General features: G+C 33.2%; 1 protein-coding gene across 1 annotated transcript; it reads left to right on the top strand.

Moving 5' to 3' along the window:
* The first annotated feature begins 1,993 nt into the window (after nucleotides 1-1,993).
* On the top strand, nucleotides 1,994-20,279 carry LOC132752341 (alpha-protein kinase 1-like). Its single transcript, XM_060742654.1, has 16 exons — nucleotides 1,994-2,038; nucleotides 2,333-2,404; nucleotides 6,035-6,082; nucleotides 6,680-6,755; nucleotides 10,143-10,225; nucleotides 10,543-10,640; nucleotides 11,189-11,250; nucleotides 12,008-12,280; nucleotides 12,581-12,759; nucleotides 13,052-13,294; nucleotides 13,842-13,934; nucleotides 14,379-14,499; nucleotides 15,080-15,208; nucleotides 15,881-16,812; nucleotides 18,443-18,538; nucleotides 19,165-20,279. Exons 1-16 carry the CDS (start codon nucleotides 2,009-2,011, stop codon nucleotides 19,276-19,278), a joined length of 2,649 nt encoding a protein of 882 aa, XP_060598637.1. The 5' UTR covers nucleotides 1,994-2,008; the 3' UTR covers nucleotides 19,279-20,279.
* The last annotated feature ends 1,124 nt before the right edge of the window (nucleotides 20,280-21,403 follow it).

The raw sequence follows: 21,403 nt of genomic DNA, 5'->3' as shown, positions 1-21,403 counted from the left end.
AATAATGAGTTAATTAGTATTTATAGAAGGCATATGGTTATAATATCAATTAAAGTCGTATAAACTTGTCAATATCACATCTCGACGTTTAATTACATTTATATATAATGCAACATGACTTTCTCATATCTTTATTATATATAAATGTACTTAAACATGAACTCACAGTTATGAACATGTGTCCCATGTTAACTTAAACTGCGCAACAGATCATTGATTCCAGAACTTTTAAGTGTTGAAAATTGAGTACCACTCATGTCTGGATACCACTGAAGTCGGTGCTAGGGGGCGTGAGGGATGGTGCACTATTTTATTATCCCTTGTTTACTATACTAATACTATGAATAGGACTAGTTATCACACCAATGAAAATATTTCATTATATATATCACAAAACCAATCACAAGATACATTTATATAAAACATACTTTATTAATAAAAAAAATATCTTCAAAATTAGTAAAAAATAAAATCAGCTTGTTCAAATTGTTTTATGTTTTCACTTAGTTGAGCTTTTACTTTCTTTTTAAAGTTAAAAAAGTTACTTTCCCTTTTAATATCAATTGGGAACATGTTCCAATCCCTAATACCTTGGTAAAAAATGTACTTTTTGTGAAACTATTAACATAATCAAGAACATAGGATTTATAAAAGTTCCCTACACTGTTTCTACTATTATAAAAATGAACATCAGACTTCAAAGAAAAGTTATCATACATATTTCGTTCAAATGATTTGTTATTAATCATTGATCATTATTATATTCATATGCTTTTTAACTCGAATTGTGCATTATTCTACAACACTGCACTCAAAATTGATATCTTTTTCCAAAACAAAGTACTTAAACTTGGTATATTTTCCCTATTATAGACAATATACCTGTACTATATATGTTATTATGTTTGTTTTCTCTTTTTTTCTTTTTTGGATAAAATGCACTGAATGTTATGATCTCTATTATTTATTACTTCAGAGATAATATTCTATTTTTTATGTTTATTGAAGTCGTATTGAAAAAAGGAGTTTTTATCATATGTTTCATTTTCGATGCTTTGATTAATAATAAGCTACTATCATTAAATAAAGAGGGTATTTTCATTCCCAATCCGGAGATTAGACATTTTATCGACAGTTCGGTAATTGTTATACAGATTCGCGTTTTAAGATTTTTTTTATCATAAATCAACCAATCACACGCACGGTTACTTATTTATTTACAAATGGCGGCAGAAATGTAAATTCCGACTCTCCGTTGTTTTTGATAAGAAAGTGAGTGTAGTAATTTTCTTTATGTACATAGTATTTTTTTTATTTGCATATAGTTTAAAACATAGTCACCTAACTTCTTTAAAAATGATTTTAAACGGTTGGAGCAGTGCAACATTCTTACTATTTGCTTCTTGACAAGAACAGACAAGCATTGCAATGATCATGATGATAAATTATTTTAAAATCTAGGTTCTATAATTAAATAAGTTTGACAGCAAGTCAAATTAATTAACCACAAATCAAATCTGCCCCAATCAGAACTTACTCCTTAATCATGAAAACGGGGAATCACAAGTTGATCTATTGTTACTTGAAACTGTTAAACATGTTAAATGATAAAGATTAAGGGCATTGAATTTACCAACTCTTGATTACAGACGTCAACGTGGAGATATGATACACGTTTTTTAAACTTATTCACAAAATAGACGATTTTGACTATGAAAAGTTGTTCAAATTATCTGTTACAAATCATGAAATCTGAGGTAAAAAAGTTAAGACCACTAAAGGCAATAAGACAAAATTCCTTCGCTTATAGAGTCGTAAACAAATGGTACCTATTTCCGAGTGAAATAGTTTTGTCCAAGAATATAAATTAGTTCAATCAAAATTAGTTAAAAACTGGCAGTGGAAAAGATTCAAACTCTACAATATTTATTGAATAGACCAATACCGGAGCGGACGACAAAAGTCAAGACATGGTGTTAATTGCCATGTTGTGTACATAACTGCTTACATGCAAATATTAAATGGAATAAACTATGATGTAGATCTAATTGACTTGACTTTGCTACAATATTCAACATACTTTCGCAAATTTTATTCTTCTAATTTTCGTTGTCTGTGTTGCACAGTTAAGTACCACGGAAATATGAGGCACCTGTATGCCATTATTTTTTAACAGTATATTTCTAAGTTGTCTCAATATTTCGACTTCAAGATGGACTGATTTATTTACAAACTGATTTTTCCGTATTGTTACTGTTGTTTTGACTTGGCGTATATTTTGAAATAAAATAGGATACAAATTACACAAGCAATATTTTTCTGTAATTTTCAGATGTCTTTTGTGCGAGTTGGAGGTAGAAATCCACCAAAGAAAAAAAGGACTGTAAAACCGAAACCTTGGAATGTAAGTTTATGTCATTATATTGTCAAGTATGGTTGCCTTTTTGTGAATTTTGGAAGTGATAACCAATTTGTGATAAAACTAAGGTAAGAAGTGGGCATTCATGCGTATCACAAGTTAGAAGTCAAAACTATGGTGGCTGATTTGTGCCATTCGTATTTTCACCCCACGACGCCGCCAAGCAAAAAGTTGAAAATTAACAAGTTAAAATGGCAGGGGCGCAGAGCAAAAACAAAGCTAATTAGCGTGGGGGGAGGGAGTTTAATAAAACAATAAAACGTTAATTAGCATGTTTTTATTTATCAAACTTCGCCCCACGCCCCCACTAATTAGCGTGTTTTCGCTCCGAGTCCCCATCATTTTAACTTATTAATTCTCGACTTTTCGCATGGCGGGGTCGCTGGGCGAAAACATGAATGGCACAAATCAGCCACCATACAAACAGAATATTAAATGGCATTAAAATGAACTACATGGAATAAGGTAATTTTAAATACATGTACTTTTATCTGTTCATTTAAAAAATTAATAGTTCTTTCCTTAATTAGATTAATAATAGAATAAAAAGAGCTGTACCAGTTTCTAAGCTGGGAAAATATATTGAGTTTAGGACAAAAACCCTCTCGTCGTAAAATAACAAGGTGGACAAAAACCCTCCGTGAAAATGACAGGGCGGACTAAAGCACACCCATGAGAATGACTGGGCGGAAAAGCCCTCCAGCAAAAATAACACGGCGGACAAAAGCCCTCTTGCAGCAAATACATATATTATATGTATGTTGAATACTTTGTGTTTTCTTTTCAATGCACTCAACATATTAAAATTGTAATCATGATTATTTTTATATTCCATTGGCATAAGCATGTTTGTATGAGCTTCAGCACATTCCTGACAGGCATCTAAATAATAAGTGGTAAAATATGTAAGTGCAAATTTATTCACGTAAATACAAAAGGATTACTCCCATGTGAAGTTAAGATTAATAGAGTAATAAAGGATGAAAACAAGTTTAAATTAACTAAAATTATAAGTCCAAGACATTTATATTTATTATAATATGCCTTGGAACAATTTAAATGTGACTTTGTTTTTAACGACATTCGTGTGAAAAGTTACCTCTTTAAACATTTCAGAAAGGTATATTCTGAATGGAAGGCGGTTCTAGCTCATACACAAACTTAGGCCAATTGAAAAGAACAACAAATATAGATGCTACAATTTTAATATGTTGAGTTCATTGGAAAAAGCAGGTATTCAACTTACATATATATTTTTGTTACAGGAGGGCTTTTGTCTGCCTTGTCATTTTTGGACAGGAGGTCTTTTGTCCTGGAGGCCAAATATTTCAACTAATTGACAAGAAATTATTGTGGGTTTTTTTTGTGGGTTTTTAGCTCACCTGTCACAAAGTGACATGGTGAGCTTTTGTGATCGCTTTTCGTCCGGCGTCCGTCCGTCCGTCCGTCCGTCGTCCGTAAACTTTTACTTTAAATGACATCTCCTCATAAACCACTAGGCCAATTTCATCCAAACTTCACAGGAATGTTCCTTTGGTGGTCATTTTTAAAAATTGTTCAAAGAATTTAATTCCATGCAGAACTCTTGTTGCCATGGCAACCGAAAGAAAAAACTTAAAATATCTTCTTTTAAAAAACCCAAAGAGCTAGAGCTTAGATATTTGGCATGAAACATCATCTAGTCAGTGTCTACCAAGTTTGTTCAAATAAAAGCCCTGGGGTCAAAATTGGCCCCGCCCCAGGGGGTCATTGATTTTCCCTATATGCATATAGTAAAACCTTAAAAAATCTTCTTTTAAAGAACCCAAAGAGCTAGAGCTAAGATATTTAGCATGAAACATTCTCTAATTGGTGTCTACCAAGTTTGTTCAAATAAAAGCCCTGGGGTCAAAATTGGCCCCGCCCCAGGGGGTCATTGATTTACCCTATAGGCATATAGTAAAACCTTAAAAAATCTTCTTTTAAAAAACCCAAAGAGGTAGAGCTTAGATATTTGGCATGAAACATCTTCTAGTCAGTGTCTACCAAGTTTGTTCAAATAAAAGCCCTGGGGTCAAAATTGGCCCCGCCCCAGGGGGTCATTGATTTTCCCAATATGCATATAGTAAAACCTTAAAAAATCTTCTTTTAAAAAACCCAAAGAGCTAGAGCTAAGATATTTAGCATGAAACATCCTCTAATGGGTGTCTACCAAGTTTGTTCAAATAAAAGCCCTGGGGTCAAAATTGGCCCCACCCCAGGGGGTCATTGATTTACCCTATATGCATATAGTAAAACCTTAAAAAAATCTTCTTTTATAAAACCAAAAGAGGTAGAGCTTAGATATTTGGCATGAAACATGTTCTAGTCAGTGTCTACCAAGTTTGTTCAAATAAAAGCCCTGGGGTCAAAATTGGCCCCGCCCCAGGGGGTCATTGATTTTTCCTATATGCATATAGTAAAACCTTAAAAAATCTTCTTTGAAAAGTCCCAAAGAGCTAGAGCTAAGATATTTAGCATGAAACATCCTCTAATGGGTGTCTACCAAGTTTGTTCAAATAAAAGCCCTGGGGTCAAATTTGGCCCCGCCCCAGGGGGTCATTGATTTACCCTAAATGCATATAGTAAAACCTTAAAAAATCTTCTTTTAAAAAACCCAAAGAGGTAGAGCTTAAATATGTGGCATGAAACATCTTCTAGCCAGTGTCTACCAAGTTTGTTCAAATAAAAGCCCTGGGGTCAAAATTGGCCCTGCCCCAGGGGGTCATTGATTTTCCCTATATGCATATAGTAAAACCTTAAAAAATCTTCTTTTAAAGAACCCAAAGAGCTAGAGCTAAGATATTTAGCATGAAACATGTTCTAATGGATATCTACCAAGTTTGCTCAAATAAAAGCCCTGGGGTCAAATTTGGCCCCGCCCCAGGGGGTCATTGATTTACCCTATATGCATATAGTAAAAACTTAAAAAAATCTTCTTTTAAAAAACCCAAAGAGGTAGAGCTTAGCTATTAAGCATGAAACCTCTTCTAGTGGGTGTCTAACAAGTTTGTTCAAATAAAAGCCCTGGGGTCAAAATTTGGCCCCGCCCCAGGGGGTCATTGTTTTTCCTTTTATGTATATAAGTTAAAACATAAAAAATCTTCTTTTAAAAAATCTTAAAAGGTAGAGCTAAGATATTTAGCATGAAACATCTTCTAATGGATGTCTACCATTTTTGTTAAATTAAGGGCCCTGGGGTTAAAAAATTGGCCCGGCCCCGGGATCATTGATTTTCCTTTTATGTATATAGTAAAAACTGAAAAAATGTTCTGTTAAAAAGACCAAGAGATAGAGTTTAGATATTAAGCATGAATTATCTTCTAGTGAGTGTTTACCAAGTTTGTTCAAATAAAAGCCCTGGGGACAAAATTGGCCCGCACAGAGGGTGTGGGTCATTGTTTTTCACTATATGTGTTTAGTGAAAACTTAAAGATTTTCTTAGAGCTAGAGCTAAGATATTTATCAAGAAACATCTTCAAATGGGGATCTACCAAGTTTGTTCAAATAAAAGCCCCTGGGTTAAAATTAGCCCCGCCCCGGGGGCCTTTATACAGGTGAGCGATTTCAGGGCCATCATGGCCCTCTTGTTTTCAGGACACAGTTAATGACTTAGATGCTTACAAAGCTACCCCAGATGAAATTGTAAGTAAAATCCTCCTTCATTTTCTTATCATTTATTTAAGAATAACATGTGGTATACAATGTACATGTAATATTTTTTGGTTGAGAAGAAGTAAAAGATAAGATGTCTGTTATAGACTTGTTGATACAAAAATATTTTAAGGAGTTAGCAGATGTGTGACATGAAGCACATGTACATTTATTTCCCATACACTCAGCAAAAATTTTAAAAAATGGCAGTTTTTATAACGAAAATGATATTGACTGTATTGTGCATGTATTATCAACAAAACAGCATATAGAGGAGTATTGAATTGACAATAGATAATCATAATTGCATATCAACAAGGTAGAAGATCTGATGAAGATGATAAATTCATGGTTTAAATGAAACTAAAACATGTATTTCTGCTATATGTATATTCTTTACAGTTCAAATAGACATTGTTTGTTATTTGTTTTTTAAGGCAAAATTTTTCAATGTCTGTGATATTTGAAAAATTAATAGCTCTGAAATACCAACATTTAACCTTGAAATTCCATCTATGAAAATGGAGAGAGTGTGAGATTAGCTGTTTTGATTATATGTTTTATGAGTTATTAACATGATTGTTTCAGGCTTACAGGAAAGCTGCACACAGATCTAAACATGCTGTATCTACACATCTTACCAGACCTGGATCTGCTAGAAAAGGTAAAGAATCTAAATACACAATTATGGTGCAGAGCAATGACCTGGTGGTTAAGATGCTTGCCTCTCAACCCAAGCGTTGTGGGTTTGAGCAGGGAACTTCCGTGTACAATTTGAACCAATGTGAATATTCTATTGAGTTTTAGTGTTTAGAAATAAAAAAAACAAAACATTTATGCTATGTATAATTTCTGACATAAAGAAGTCTCATATGAGAAATTGCGAATTGAATGTTATTGGAGTTCATTCATGGACTTTTCTTTTTATACGCCCGTTTGAAAAACGGGACGTATTATGGGAACGCCCCTGGCGGGCGGGCGGCGTCCAATTTTGTCCGGAGCATATCTCCTACATATATGGAGGGATTTTAATGAAACTTCATAGAAATGTTCACCACTATGAGGAGCAGTGTCGCGCACATGAACCAGGTCTCTAGGTCAAAGGTCAAGGTCACACTTAGAGCTCATTGAAAAATGCTTGTCTGGAGCAAAACTTCCACATGTATAGAGGGATTTCAATATTACTTGGCACAAATGTTCACCATTGTGAGGCGGAGTGTCGCGCGCAAGATTCAGGTCCATGCGGCCAAGGTCAAGGTCACACATAGAGGTCAAAGTTCAGATAAAAATATGAAGATGTGTATATGGACCATTTAGTCATCATTTATTGAGGGATTGTAACACAAATGGTCATTATCAAGACTATGGCTGTGATACATATAATTTAGGTCAATATATACAAGGTCAAGGTCACTGGAGATGATGAAATATCCAGATTTTGTACGGAGCATATCTCCTACACGCATGGAGGGATTTTAATGAAATTTCATAGAAATGTTCACCATTATGAGAAGCCATGTCACGCACATGAACTAGGTCTCTAGGTCAAAGGTCAAGGTCACACTTAGAGCTCATTGAAAAACGCTTGTCCGGAGCAAAACTTCCACATGCATAGAGGGATTTCAATATAACTTGGCACAAATGTTCACCATTGTGAGGCGGAGTGTCGCGCACAAAATTCAGGTCCCTGCAGCCAAGGTCAAGGTCACACATAGAGGTCAAAGATTAGATAAAAATATGAAGATGTGTATAGGGACAATTTAATCATCATTTATTGAGGGATTGTAACACAAATGGTCATTATCATGACTACGGCTGTGACACATGTACTTTAGGTCAATATATGCAAGGTCAAGGTCACTAAAGATGGTGAAATATCCCGATTTTGTCTGGAGCATATCTCCTACATGTATGGAAGAATTTTTATAATACTTTATGGAAATGTTCACCACCATGATATGTATTGCTCCATGCATGATCCAGGTCTCCAGGTCAAAGGTCAAGGTCACACTTAGAGCTCATTGAAAAACGCTTGTCCGGAGCAAAACTTCTACATTCATAGGGGGATTTCAATATAACTTGGCACAAATGTTCACCATTGTGAGGCTGAGTGTCGCACGCAAAATTCAGATCCCTGCGACCAAAGTCAAGGTTACACATAGAGGTCAAAGTTCAGATAAAAATTTGAAGATGTGTATAGGGACCATTCAGTCATCATTTATTGATGGATTGTAGCACAAATGGTAACTATCATGACTACAGGTGTGACACATTTAATTTAGGTTAATATTTGCAAGGTCAAGGTCACTGGAGATGATTAAATATCCAGATGTTGTCCGGAGCATATTTTCTACATGCATGGAGGAATTTTAATGTTACTTTATAGAATTGTTCACCACCATGAGACGTAGTGCCCTGCACATGAACCAAGTCTCTAGGTCAAAGGTAAAGGTCACAGTTAGAGCTCATAGAAAAACGCTTGTCTGGAGCAAAACTTCTACATGCATAGAGGGATTTCAATATAATTTGGCACAAATGTTCATCATTGTGAGGCTGAGTGCAGTACATAAAATTCAGGTCCCTGCGACCAAGGTCAAGGTCACACATCCTGTGCATATCTTCCCTACTGATTTGTTATAAGGTTCATTTAACAACACAGTGCCAAGAATAAAAACTTGCTTGCTAGATAACACTTATCCATAATGCCCCCATCTCCATCTAAAGCTTTCGTAAACGGGCGTATTTTGTGACTATGGCACAGGCTTTCTACTGGTCCCTACTTTTCCTACTTTTCCTACTTTTCCCTACTTTTTTCTTTTGATCCCTACTTTGCCCTACTTTTTTCTGAAATAGCCCTATTATCCCTACTTTTTCATTTTGAAATGAAATGAAAAAAAGAAGATATTTAAAATGGTATTTCAGTTGTATTTTCAGTTGCAATTGATGAGTAGTTCAGGTGTGTGTGTGTCTCCTTGTGATGTCCATCCTTGAAAGACTCATGGTCAGACTCAGAGCTGCATTTCTGGCACTGGTACTGCAGTATATATACTGGAGCAATTTTGCAAGTACTGGTACTGATACTGAATTACTCTTACAAAATTTTGCTACTACTCAGGTACTGGTACTGCATTACTGTCTTAAAAAAGTGGTACTGCTACTGCATTACTAGGCAGTATTTTTGGTTTTGATAAAAATGTCATTATTTTTACTCATAAAGTAAAGCTGTAAATTCCATGTATTATTTTATTTTTGTGAAAAAGTAAGTTATCAAATCTATAAATAATTTGCTGCAATATTCCTTCAAATGTTAACATAGTATTCATCATAAAAAAACACCAAAGACTTAAAGTAAAATTAAATTGAGATAAACAGAGTCAATAACTCTTTACTGGTAAAATAGAAGGTAGTCTAGTACTGGTGTAACTCTCCAGGAACGATGGTTAGGAAACTACCCGCCTATATGACAGAAATACTGTTGAAAAAGGCGTGAAATGAAACAAACAAACAAACTGTGTATTTATTCAAACTTTGATGAATATATAAAAGTATTAGTACTGGTTCTTAATTACTTCCCCCAAAAAAGTACTGGTACTGCAGTACCATGCTAAAATCAAGTACTGGTACTGGAAACTGTACTGCAAAACTTGGCAAGTACTGGTACTGGTACTTAAGTACTACACCCTTAGTACTGATGCAGCTCTGCTCATGGTGCCTTGGCAAAACATTCAGCAACATTCTGCCTATGAGGTGCCTGTCTTTCAAGCATGGACTGAACTGAAGATACACACAGCCTGATGTGGTCTCGGTGATGGTATGTTTTGCTAATTCTTAACTAAATCGGTAAGAAATTCCTACTTTATCCCTAGTTTTTAACATCAGAAATCCCTACTTTGCCCTACTTTTTGGTAAAAAAATGCCCTACTTTTTCCCTAGTTTTTTTGGTAGAGGCAGTAGAAAGCCTGTATGGCACCCTTGTTAAATATATATTTTTATACATGTACATTTTGTAATTATACATGTAAATAACTATCAATTATTATTATTATTTTAGGTAAAAGAGCTAGTCCATTTAAGAACAACTCACAGGCTCGTAAAATTGCCATCATGAAGGAAGTTTTATATGATCAGAAACAGGTTTGTACACATTTTATCAACTTTTGATAGACATTTTATTTGAGCTTTTATGCCCAGCATTTGTATAGTCAGGTATGATTTAAATAGTTATGCTGTGTTTTTCAATAATAAATTGAAATTGAATATAGTATTTATGTTTGTTTAAAAATGGGTATTATATCAATATGAAATACACATTATACATTAGCTACTCAAATGCCTTTTAATTGTAGTTTTTATCACTAGAGCTTGATAAGGTTAAAATTGTTAAATGTATTTCTAACTCAAAAGAAAATTTATCATATTTTTGTGTATAGAAGTTTTTTTGTTTATTATAGTTACAGGATGTGCTTGAAAAGTCAGACACAATGATGGCAGTGGTGAAAGATTTGTTTGGAGATGATCCCAGGGTACGCATGCTAGCTACATTTGATTTGTTAATTTTTTTTTTTGATACGTTCAGAAAATTTTTAATAGTTTGTTGTATCCCTTTAAAAAACAGTTTTTAAAATTTACAAAAAGAAAAATTAAAATTTTTTAACTTTTTTTTCCAACAAAAGTTTTTTATATACCAGCGATATATTTAAAGGCATAAACGGGAAAAAATAATTATTTTTTGGGGTTTTTCAACAAATTGTATTGACCCAATTATTAAAATGAGAAATTAAAATTTATTAAAAAATATTTTTTATTACGACTTTTTTCAGAGATTTGCGGGCTTTCCCCCGCGGAACCCCAAAACCCCAAAAGGGGCTCTTAATGAAAAGGACTCGGGAAATCGGGTATAAAATCAAAAAAATATTCCCTTTAAAAATGGGGGCTTTACACTTGTCACAAATATTTACGTTATTCAAGTGAAAGTTTAGGGCTATTTTTTGTCACTTTTTTGAAGTTTTAAGTCAAGCAAAGATAATTTTTTTGTTGGGTTGTAACATTAGAGTAACATGGCATAGCAGTAAAGTTAAGATGGAAACTATATTTCAGAGTAAACACCAGATGTAATATTTTCTCGAGTGGCTTGTCCACAAATGAAAATATAAGAGCTGGTATTGAGTGAAATATAATGTGATCTTACATACAAAAGAAACAATTTCTTATTTCATATTTTTTTTTACTAATTTTTACAATGGACAATATGTGCAAGAACTTATACAGTTTTTGTTAAAAAAAATATGTTTTTTAAAATTTCACAATTTTGTTACATTTCTTACTTATTATGTGCAGATACTCATGTGATTCTCGTAACCAAACATATTTTAATTACGAGGAGTGTATTCCTGATGATATTCAATTATTATATATTCTAACACTCTTCGTGGTCAATTCCTATGCATCAAAACTCCACGCCGGAGTTAAATAGCCGATAAACACCACTCGGACCGATATAACAATCCAGATCTTATGAAAATAATATTTTAATAATCTCACTGTGAAATTATCAATATATAATTTCACTATCTTCTGAAATATTCTAAATCTTCTAAATATTTTATGACTGTTTGTCAGTTGAAATATCTTTTTTTTTTGTATTTTGATAGACTGCAAAATGGCAGCCTCTTCAAAAACATGAAAATGGGAGAACTTTATATATTACATTAAACCTTAACCTGCAGGAACCATAAGTTATCAGCCTTTGCCACCAGTATAGAGCCAGGCCAGTCTGCACATCTGGGCAGTCTGACCAGGCTCTATATTGTTGGCAGCTTAATTTTTGTATTTTTATATTGAAATCCCTTGAACTTTGAATGGACTGTTTCAAATTCAAAGCTGGACAGATTCACTATTGAAATATAGCAGCTTAAGGGTTAAAGAAGAATTCCCATGTACTGCCTGTTATGACAGGTTTTTTTTTTACAGATTTAGATGATTCTCATCCTATACCTCTATCATACCAACCCAAAATGAACATGCAAAGATTCCAGCAGTTTTTAGAGGCGGAGGAGAAGAACACAACGTTAAGTACAATCAGTGGTCAGGCTGGAATGAGTCACCTTGATCAGATGTTAAATAGTCAATTAAACAGCAAGATTATACAAAGTTCACAGCTACCAGATCTTACAGCAGCTACATCTAAAGGTGATATAGCATTAATGTATTAGATCAACCTAACAATTTCATAGAAATAGCATAAGTGTATTACATTAACCAAACTAATTCATAGAAATACATTTTACAAAATGCCAATACTGTTTATGAAATACCTAAAATAATATTGTTTGTAGAAATATTAATTAAAACCATGTCATGTGTTAATTTACAAAGATTTACCACTGTTATTTTATATACTCATGTGTTGCTTCTGTAACTTAAGTTTGTTACTATTTGTTAATACATAAATTGAATGAGCTTCTATAAAACTCAGCTTTTTTTTTTCAGATGGATCATTTCAAACACCACCCAAAAACAAGAAACATTTAGATGAATCTCTAGAAATATTACAACCACCAAAGTCAGCTATAAATGATACAAATAAGATCAATAAAACTAAACCAAGAGTTCCTAAACCACAGCCAGAACATAATACTTCAAATCTCACTCTAAATGAATTGAGAAAGGTATAATTGATTGATCAATAACAACTAGACAAAATCTAAATAATATTTCATTCACTATTTTATGGCTATATGTTAAATATGAAAATCAATATTAATCCTTATAGGCTTGTTTCTGTAATGTTTGGATAAGATTTACAAGTTGCAAGCATACTCCATTGATAAGATGACATCCACTCTAAGAAAGTTTCAGCTGGAAAATAATTGACACAGCAAAGTGTATATACCATTTTGACATCTGACTAATACTCTGTCAAATTTAAAGAAAATGTTAGACTGACGAGGAATTTTACAGGTTTTAGAGACCCTGGAAGATGAAGTAGCAGAGTATGAACGGCTGACGGGTCGACGGCCTCCGGCAGAACGTCACAGACAGGAGTCTTTCTCAGGGTATACCTTAGCAATAGTCGACTCAGTGACAAAATTGACACGATATTTACGAGAGTGTGAGCTTAGATTACATGCGGAAATCACTGTGAGGGAACAACTGACCCAGGATGTTGTACAGTCAAAAGCACTTGTTGATGCACTTACCTCTGTAAGTACACAAATATTGATTTTGACTAGGAAATAATTTTGACCGGATGCTAATATTACCTAATTCTTGTGAGCTGTCAAAATGGTGAAGATAAATTAAGGTAATAAAGTCAGGGATTCCGTTAAGTTAAAAAATTTGGAAGTCAGATACTGCAAAATGTCTGATATTCACATTATATAGATAAAGAAGGAAAAGCATTATATTTTGGAAGTCACAAGCCAAAATCAGGAGTAAATAACTACCAAACTTCCAATTTTAAAGCCCTGAAAGTACAGAAACACTTAAAATGCTATAGAAACACTACATCTACATGCATTTGTATTGTTTTGTTAAGAATAAATTTACTCATCTAACAAATATATGCATTAATTTGTAAAGAACTCAGTGGATATTTCAATGTGTTAGAACAAAATAGTTTATAATTTCAGCCTCTGGGCTTATTAGGTTATAAAGAATATGGTTGTTTTTAAGGATTTTTTTAAGATGAAGGTGGCATTGAATTGTTATATTGAAATATATGTTTCATATTTTTTTTTATAAATTTTAGGATATAATTGTTACACAAGAAGAATTTCAAACAATGTCTGCAGAGTTCAGGAAATTCCGACAAGAAACACAAGCTGAGATAGCTAGATTGAAGGTTTTTCTTTGATTTTATTTTACCAAAACATTAATATTGATGTGTGAGTTAAATCATGACAAAATACTGAAGTTAATGATATATAATATATTATATGATGCAATCTTTGACTGAATTTACTAAATATGTAAATTTTTGTGAGATTGGACATCAAGAGAATGAAACATTTATCAACACTTGCCAAGCTAAATATCTAAATGGAAGTGTTCATGTTTCAGTCTGGACAAAATTATTTATCCCATTATTTAGGGAAAATTTAAAATTATTTACTGATTGAATAGTGCACAATGCATGGATGAGCCTGCAGATGTTGGTCTGCACTTGTCTCATAGGTATAATCATTTGCTGACAGCTTGCTAAACTTTTATAATTCACTTTTTGATGTAATATTCAATTAAATGTATACACTGGCTACAAATATATATTAACATATTTCTGGTACAGGGTGAGCAACCACCGTCCTCACAACAGTGGAGTCCCGCCCAGTCGGACAACTCTAACCCGGCTGAACCTGTACAAACCCAGACACCACCTAAAGCCCAGCAGTACCACCAAGGTGTACAAAGTATGTATTTCTATACGGTGTTTGATGAAAGTTTACAATCTTCTAAAACCATGTATAAATAATATATATAGACATTTCAACAACTTGTACAAATTTGCCTTACCAATGAATATCCTTCTAGAGTTTTGCTTGAATTTTGCGAGTGGGGAAATACCCAGTATATTGAATTATCATGACATTATATGAATGTATTGTCCTTAATAACTTCTTAACTTTCAAGTTGTTAGTCTCATAAGAAATGTTATTGTGAGTATAAATTTTGCAAATGAAAAGAATGACTATTTATACTATTTATAGATAAATTTTAGTTTTAGTAAAACAGACCATATACTCAGTCATTGATAAACGAGTAATAGTTTCATATCAATTGATATACTGTATATTCATGTATAATCAATTAGGTACAATTAACATACATAATTAAAGTAACACAAAACAAAAATTCATAACAAAAATGCAAAAAGATTTTTTTATCTATTAACGTCTGAAAAATACTTTCTATTGAAGTCTGAATAATATCAGATTTGGCATAATTTTGGAAGCTTGTTTTCGCTTTAATCAACAGTTTTCTCTATAACAGATGTGCCCAGTAAACTACCAAAGGAGATAAACCCGTTTGGAGAACATCTACAACCAGTATCTGCAGCTGTGATGTTATCTCCTCCTGTAAGAAGATCCAGGGTGGGAGAATCTGAGAAAAATGGTGCAAGTAAGCATTGCATTTTATTTATGTCTTAATGTTAACACAGTACATTTTTCTATGGTTTAGTTTTTAAAATTTTACCATACGCCAGAAGAAACTTCAGGATGTATTATGTTATGGTGTTATCTGTTCATCTGTCTGTCTATTGGTTTCTGTAGGATAACTTATGAAGTATTTCAGTGGTTTTGTTTATATTTGGCATGTAAGAATGTTATATCAAAACATAGGTCAATGTTGTTTCTTTACTGTAGTTAAATTATTGCTTATAGAGTTATGCCCCTTTTTAACAAAATTTACAATGAAATTACTGATTATCCTCAAGATAACTTTGAAGGATTTTAATTTGTATTGTGTTTATATTTGCCATGTATGTTATATCAAGCTTAAATTTTGGCTGCATATTATTGAAAGAGTAATGCCCCTTTTAAAGCAAATTTACTGTAAAATTATTGGTTTCTGCAGAATAACTTTAGAACGATTTATACTGAAGGCATTTTTGTCTGTAATACCTTCTTTTGAATTTGCCATTGGAGGTATGTTGGCCTGTCTCAGCAAAGCTTTTGTTAAAACACCTTTCTTAAACTCTTGAAACATGTGTTCATATCTTCTCATTTTATGGTGTTTTTTTTTATATCTTTAAAAGCCTTCATTTTAAGTTAAAAATGTTTGATATTGTAGGACAGCAAGGCTCACTGTTGGACTACCAGGAGTATATATCAAGTGTAGAGAGTTCTACTCTACATGATGATTTTGTTGAACTACCTGGACTATGTACAACAAGTCTGGCTCAAGTCCTCAACCCAAACAGTGTAAGTCAGCAACCAGTGAGAGGACAAAGTGGAGAACCAGTCTCTCAGTCACAGGTTAGAGTTCCTGAAACTGTCCAAGTAAACTCTGTAAATGTTCCCAGACCTACACCTCTAGTCCAGAGTAATGTAGGAATACCCTTGCCATCAGATTCTAGTGGACTGCCTTACAGAGGGTCTCAACAATTACCATTATCATTTTATGAGAAAAATCAACCAATATCTGTTGTACCAAAGGACAGACCTCAGACATTACGCTCTAATGACCAAAATAATTCATCTTCACAAGACCAGTCAAATTCTTCTGAAAGGTCACATGACCACATGGCTGCAGGTGCTGACAGAGATTTTCTTGCCTCACAAATTGCTGAATTGAACAAACAACATGCTGAAGCTCAGAAAAGACTAAATAGTTTAATGCATCAGCAACAAGCTGGTCATGGTCAAAATGAACTAGCACAACAACAACAGCGGCAACAAGAGATTCAGCAGCAGCAGGACCAACAAGCAAGGCAGCAAGTTGTACAAAATCAACAGCGAATTCAGCAGCAACAACAACTGCAGCAGCAACAGCAACAGAGACTTCTACAAATGGTGATGCAACAACAACAAAGGATTCAAGAACAACAACAGCAACAGAAACAACAACAGTTACAGGAGCAGCAGTTGCAACAACAACAATTACAACAACAGCAACAACAAAATCAACGTCCTAGACCTGCTTTACCTGGAGAAATGACAAATGGAACAGCAAATGTCAGACAGTCAACTGAATTACCAGGATACAGACCTGTTCAAATTCAGGTTAGAAATTTCTATATCTTTTTTTATAAAAATCTGTAATAAGAGAATAAACTAATTTTTGCATAGCTTACTAGTGAATGAGTTAAGAGTAAAGTAGTGTGTATATTGACCATACTATTTTGTCAAAGGTTAATTGTTGGATTTTTTTTTAACTGAATCATTCTTCCCTGTTATAGAACACGTGTAAAGCAAAAGTTCAACATTATTGTAACCTCTAATTCTTGTAGTCTGTATACAGTGGTTCTGGAAAATGATTTGTCTTTGTTTTCAGGGACCATTGTGTAATTTATCTATTATATCTTCAACTTTAAACATTTCATAAAGAAACAAATGAGTTAGATTCAGAGTTTGATATAAATCACTGTGTCTTTCATTACTTATTTATTTAATTAGTCCCCTACCGGTTTACCGGAGGGGACTTTAGGTTTACCCTCCGTCCGTCTGTCCGTCCGTCAGTCCGTCCGTCCGTCCACAAAACTGGATCCCGCAATAACGCAAAAAGTACTGAAAATATTTTAATGAAACTTGATATATGGATAGATGGCAGTATGGAGATTATGCACGTCTTTTTCTTTTCTTCCTATGTTGAAAATTCTGGTTGCTATGGCAACAAATAGACTGAAAATATGGCAAATTTTACACATAACCTGGATCCCGCGATAACGCAAAAAGTACTGAAAATATTTTTATGAAATTTGATATATGGATAGATGGCAGTATGGAGATTATGCATGTCTTTTTCTTTTCTTCCTATGTTGAAAATTCTGGTTGCTATGGCAACAAATAGACTGAAAATATGGCAAATTTTACACATAACCTGGATCCAGTGATAACACAAAAAGTACTGAAAATATGTTTATGAAACTTGACATATGGGTAGATGGCAGTATGGAAATTATGCACATCCTTTTCTTGTCTTCCTATGTTTAAAATTCTGGTTGCTATGGCAACAAATAGACTGAATTTCAAGATTTCTGATTCTAGTTTTTAAGTTTTTTCACTATAAGTTCTTTATTTCTTAAGGTATTTTCTTCAAACTTTAAATATAAGTTGCTTGTCATCAACCACATCATATGTGACAAGGTTTACAACTCTAGCACAAAATTTATCAGAATTACCTCCCTTGAACTTAAAATTTTCATGAAAAAAACATTGTTTTTTTTAATAACTTCTTTTTCTGAATGTATCTACTTCAAACTTCATATAAATGTTTCTTATTATCACTCAACATTAAATTTTGTGAGTGTTCAATACTCTAGCAAGACTATTTCCAGAATTATGCCCCTTTTGAACTTAGACTTTTTTTTAGAAATTGGTAATTTTTACTCCAACTTCTTCAATCATGATAGGATTTTAAAAATGTTATATTTTGATAACAGGGATGTTTAAAAAATAACTTTAGAGTGTCTTTCAGTCCGTCTGTCTGTACATAAAAACTGTTTCCTGTGATCACTTTTAAAGAACTTTTTCAACAAATTTACTTAAAATAGGAACCTAAGTGAATGGCCAATGGCCCTTCAGAATGTTGCTTGGGCTCTTACCGGTAGGGGACTTATGGATTGCTTGCAATACTATGATAATTGCTTGTTTATATTGGAATATAAGTAAATGTTGAAACATCATATTTCAGCCTGGTCTACCAGCATATCCAGTTTCTCCAAATATTTCACCAATATCACAGAAACCTGACAGTTACAGAATGATGTTTCAGTCGGTGGATAGCCAGGTAGTGTATAATGTTTTCTGTCAATTTATAACTTTCTGTTATTACTATACATACTAAAAGTATCATTTAAACAGATTATACAATGTATAGAAAGTATTGGTATAACCTGCTGAATGGTTGAATATGTGTCAATTATGAGGGATATGATAAAAAGTCTTGTATTTGACTGCTGTGGGTGTTGCTGAGCTAAAAACACAAACAAACACATCATACGAGCTTGGTTTTGTACATAGTTTTTCAAAGGGAATGAAAATGTAAGATAGTGATACCTACCGAAACTCAGATTGGGATTATAGAATTAGTTATATTTTATAATTGGGTTGTCTAATGAATCAATCTCTTCATAGTATTGCTGTCACTTGAGTTAATCTTACATGTAAATTTACTGTATTTTATGGTCCCTCATTTGTTCCCCACCCCAGCTATCTCCAAAACAGACAGTTACTGTTGACTGGCACACTGGTGCAATATTTAAAGCTAAAATATATGCCGGCTTAAGATAAGTATGTACATAAGATAGTGCTATAAAGTTCAGAGTTTGAAGTCTGCTATTTGATTATGTTGTAAGTACTGTTGTTGTTTTTTTTTAACATTTATTTTGTTATTTGTTTTATTGTATTTCATAGGATACAAGTGTGAGTGCACCACTGAATAGAGGTATTACAGTATCTTTACCCAAAGTTGATATGGACCAATCTTATGATAGTCCCTCGCCCAACCCACCACAGACAGCAATATAATACATGAGAGGGGAACAATCAGTAATGATTATAAAGTGTTAAAATATAAAGATATTTTATGATATCGTTAATGTTAAATTATGTGAATGACAACTAAAAGAAAGAAAAGATGTTGTGATACATTTAAAGAAAACTGCCTTACATGTAAAGTTTATTACTTTATTTTATTATTAATTTATTTCGTTTTCAGTAGATTACTGAAATATAACAGTGACTTATATTTTGATAATTTCACAATCATCTTTAAAACCATAGTTTCACTTTAGCAGAAGTATATTTAAATGCAGATAAAATTGATATACATTTATCATAACTAAATGGAAATTCTGGCAGAAATACGGTACATTGTATGTAAAATGTACATAATTACTGAGAGCATATAAACATTTACACACTGTATTTTTCATTGTAAGTGTATCTTAAGGAAATGTTTATGCTTATGATAAAAAAACTGTTTCAAAAATATGCCTATTTACAATAGATATTAGGGTATCAGACATGTAATCAAGACACTTTCAAACTCGGAAAATAAGGGATTTTCCTAACAAGTTAGTGATCAAGGCATTGTGCTTATTTTCCATTTATTTACCAAGTTGTAACTGTAGGATATTTTGTACCATGGTATTAGATGGGGAACAACCATATTTGCCTAGTTTGAAAATGACCAATTCCTCAATATATTCTAAGTGTAATGATATTGTTAAATAATAATATTGTAAACTATGTTTACATTTAAAACGTTTTACTGAGAGAGTTTTTGCTCATATTATATTTTCTGTATGAAAGAGTTTTTGTAAAGTCTGTGATAGTGTTCAAATATAAACCTGCATGGCCACTTTGTTCCCAATATTGGGCAATAGTTGGTGGAATGTCAGTATAGAAAATATGTAAAATGATATAGAATTATCAGATTGTATGTTGTTTAATAGTATAAAATTGTATATTAAGCATAACTTTGTATATTAACATAACCTTTTATATTAAATAAAAATACATAGGTATATGTTATCATTTCTTGCAATGTTGTTTTAGGCCTGAGCCAATCGAAGAAAATTGAAACTTTTTGGCAGAACTGTTAATCATAATGACACAATGTGCAACTGTGCATCCTCCTAGGCTCCTTCAGATCAAGGTCACACTCATTTAAAATCCTTATTTAAGTAATATATCGAAGTGAAAATACTGGAATTACTGGTTTTGTTTTAATATATATAACAGGGAGAATATTCTGCTATATCTACAGTAACCTGACAAACTTCACTTGAAAGAAGCAGTTAAAAAGTCGCACAGAGCATGTTTTTTCCTTTTTTTTTCTTTCTTTTCTTTTTTTTCTCTGGTATAAGTTTTGATAGAGGTATTGTTACAGTCATGTCGGTGTTGCTGTTGCTGTCCGCAAACTGAAGCCTTGATCATAACTTTTTAAGTTCCTGGGGGATTGTCTTCATACTCGTACTTGGCCACAAAATCACTTAGGACAATACCTTCAAGTAGACCAGACTAACTTGACCTTCATGCATAAATGATCTTGACCTTCAACAAGTTCAAATGTCTAAATTTTGCTTGTTTTTAGCTCACCTTGCACAAAGTGCAGGTGAGCTTTTAGGATGGCCAACCAAATGGCGTCCGTCGTCAGTCGTCCGTCGTTCGTCCACATTTTAAATATTCTAAGGACATCTTCTATGATACCGCAAGGCCAATGTTAATGAAACTTGGCAGGAATACTCTTTGTATGAAGCTCTATCAAGATTGTTCAAAGAATTCCATTTCATGCAGAACTCTGGTTGCCATGGCAACCGAAAGAAAAATCTTTAAATATCTTCTTTTAAAGAACCGTAAGAGCTAGAGCTTAGATATTTGGCATGAAACATCTTCTAATGAGTGTCTACCAAGTTTGTTCAAATAAAAGCCCTGAGGTCAAAATTGGCCCTGCCCCAGGGGGTCATAGATTTTCCCTATATGCATATAGTAAAAACTTAAAAAATCTTCTTTTAAAGAACCCAAAGAGCTAGAGCTAAGATATTTGACATGAAATATCTTCTAGTGAGTGTCTACCAAGTTTGTTCAAATAAAAGCCCTGGGGTCAAAATTGGCCCCGCCCCGGGGGGTCATTGATTTTCCCTATATG

The sequence above is a fragment of the Ruditapes philippinarum genome, unplaced genomic scaffold, assembly GCF_026571515.1.
Source record: "Ruditapes philippinarum isolate M1 unplaced genomic scaffold, ASM2657151v2 ctg606_1_1_1_1, whole genome shotgun sequence".
NCBI classification, from domain to species: Eukaryota; Metazoa; Mollusca; class Bivalvia; order Venerida; family Veneridae; genus Ruditapes; species Ruditapes philippinarum.
This window is presented reverse-complemented; position numbering and strand designations above follow the sequence as displayed.